Raw genomic sequence first — 1192 nt, 5'->3', positions numbered from 1 at the left:
TTAGACATTAATGTTTTTTAAACCTATAGCATCGATACAAAAATAATGTTTAGTTTTTATAATAGGCTTAGTAAGTACATCAGCAGGCATTTGTTCCGAAGACAAATAATGTATGTTGAAAATATATCGTTTTATAGCATCTCTGATAAAATGAAATCTAATATTAATATGTTTAGTTCTAGGATGTACGATAGGATTTTTTGCTAATAGTTGAGCTCCTATATTATCATTATAAATTGATAGTTGTGCAAGTTTATTTAATTCTAGTTCTTTAAGGAACTCGCTTATATATATCCCATCTTTGGTAGCTTCGGCAAGCGCCATATATTCCGCCTCGGTAGACGAGAGTGCAACTGTACGTTGTTTCTGGGATTTCCAACTGATAGGTCCTCCAGATAAAACGATTACATGGCCTGAGTAAGATCGTCTATCAATTTTGCATTTTCCCCAGTCCGCATCAACATACATTTGAATGGGATCTCCAGATTTCCTGAAAACTATACCATAATTAGTAGTACATTTTAAATACCTAAGTACTCTCTTAGCTGCTCCCCAGTGAATTGCCGTGTTACAATCATTAAACTGGGCCAAAACGCTAACAGCATGAGCAATATCAGGTCTCGTTGCGACTGCAAGATACATTAATGCGCCGACTAGCTCCCGATAGGGCCTCCTCTCATTTCTATCATTAGCAATGACTTTATTAAGTACGGTATCCTTGTCCATGGGTGTAGTTATAGGATTACAGTTTTCCATTCCGTATTGATTTAATAAAATATATCTTAAAATATATCTTAAAATATATCTTTTTTGAGACAGAGTGATTTTATCTTGACTTTGTTGTATCTCTATTCCTAAACAGTAATTAGCCTTTCCTAATCTTTCACATCAAACTCTTTGGATAATTCCATTTTGACTTCTTTAATCCAATTCTGATTAGTTGATGCGATTAACATATCATCAACATATATGATCATATACAAGATGTGATTTCCTCTTCTGCAATGGTATACACAAGGATCAGAGATTGTGGGTGTGAGATTTAACTCTTGTAACTTCTTACTGAGTCTCTCATGCCATTGCCGTCCTGCCTGTTTAAGTCCGTAAATAGCTTTGTTTAGATAACATACAGCATCATTGTTGTTGTTCAAATCCTTTATTAATCTTTTAGCAATAATTCGTATTTGTTTCT

At 34.1% G+C, this 1192-nt stretch overlaps 1 protein-coding gene across 1 annotated transcript; it reads right to left on the bottom strand.

Moving 5' to 3' along the window:
• LOC138935804 (uncharacterized) lies at positions 1 to 756 on the bottom strand. Its single transcript, XM_070300638.1, has one exon. It carries the CDS (start codon positions 754 to 756, stop codon positions 1 to 3), a length of 756 nt encoding a protein of 251 aa, XP_070156739.1.
• Between the last annotated feature and the right edge of the window lie 436 nt (positions 757 to 1192).

This window comes from Polyergus mexicanus, unplaced genomic scaffold, assembly GCF_030449975.1.
Source record: "Polyergus mexicanus isolate NDT 795.1 unplaced genomic scaffold, iyPolMexi1.0 SCAF_8, whole genome shotgun sequence".
NCBI lineage: Eukaryota > Metazoa > Arthropoda > Insecta > Hymenoptera > Formicidae > Polyergus > Polyergus mexicanus.
The sequence above is the reverse complement of the archived record's forward strand: the minus strand, read 5'-3'. Positions and strand labels throughout refer to the sequence as shown.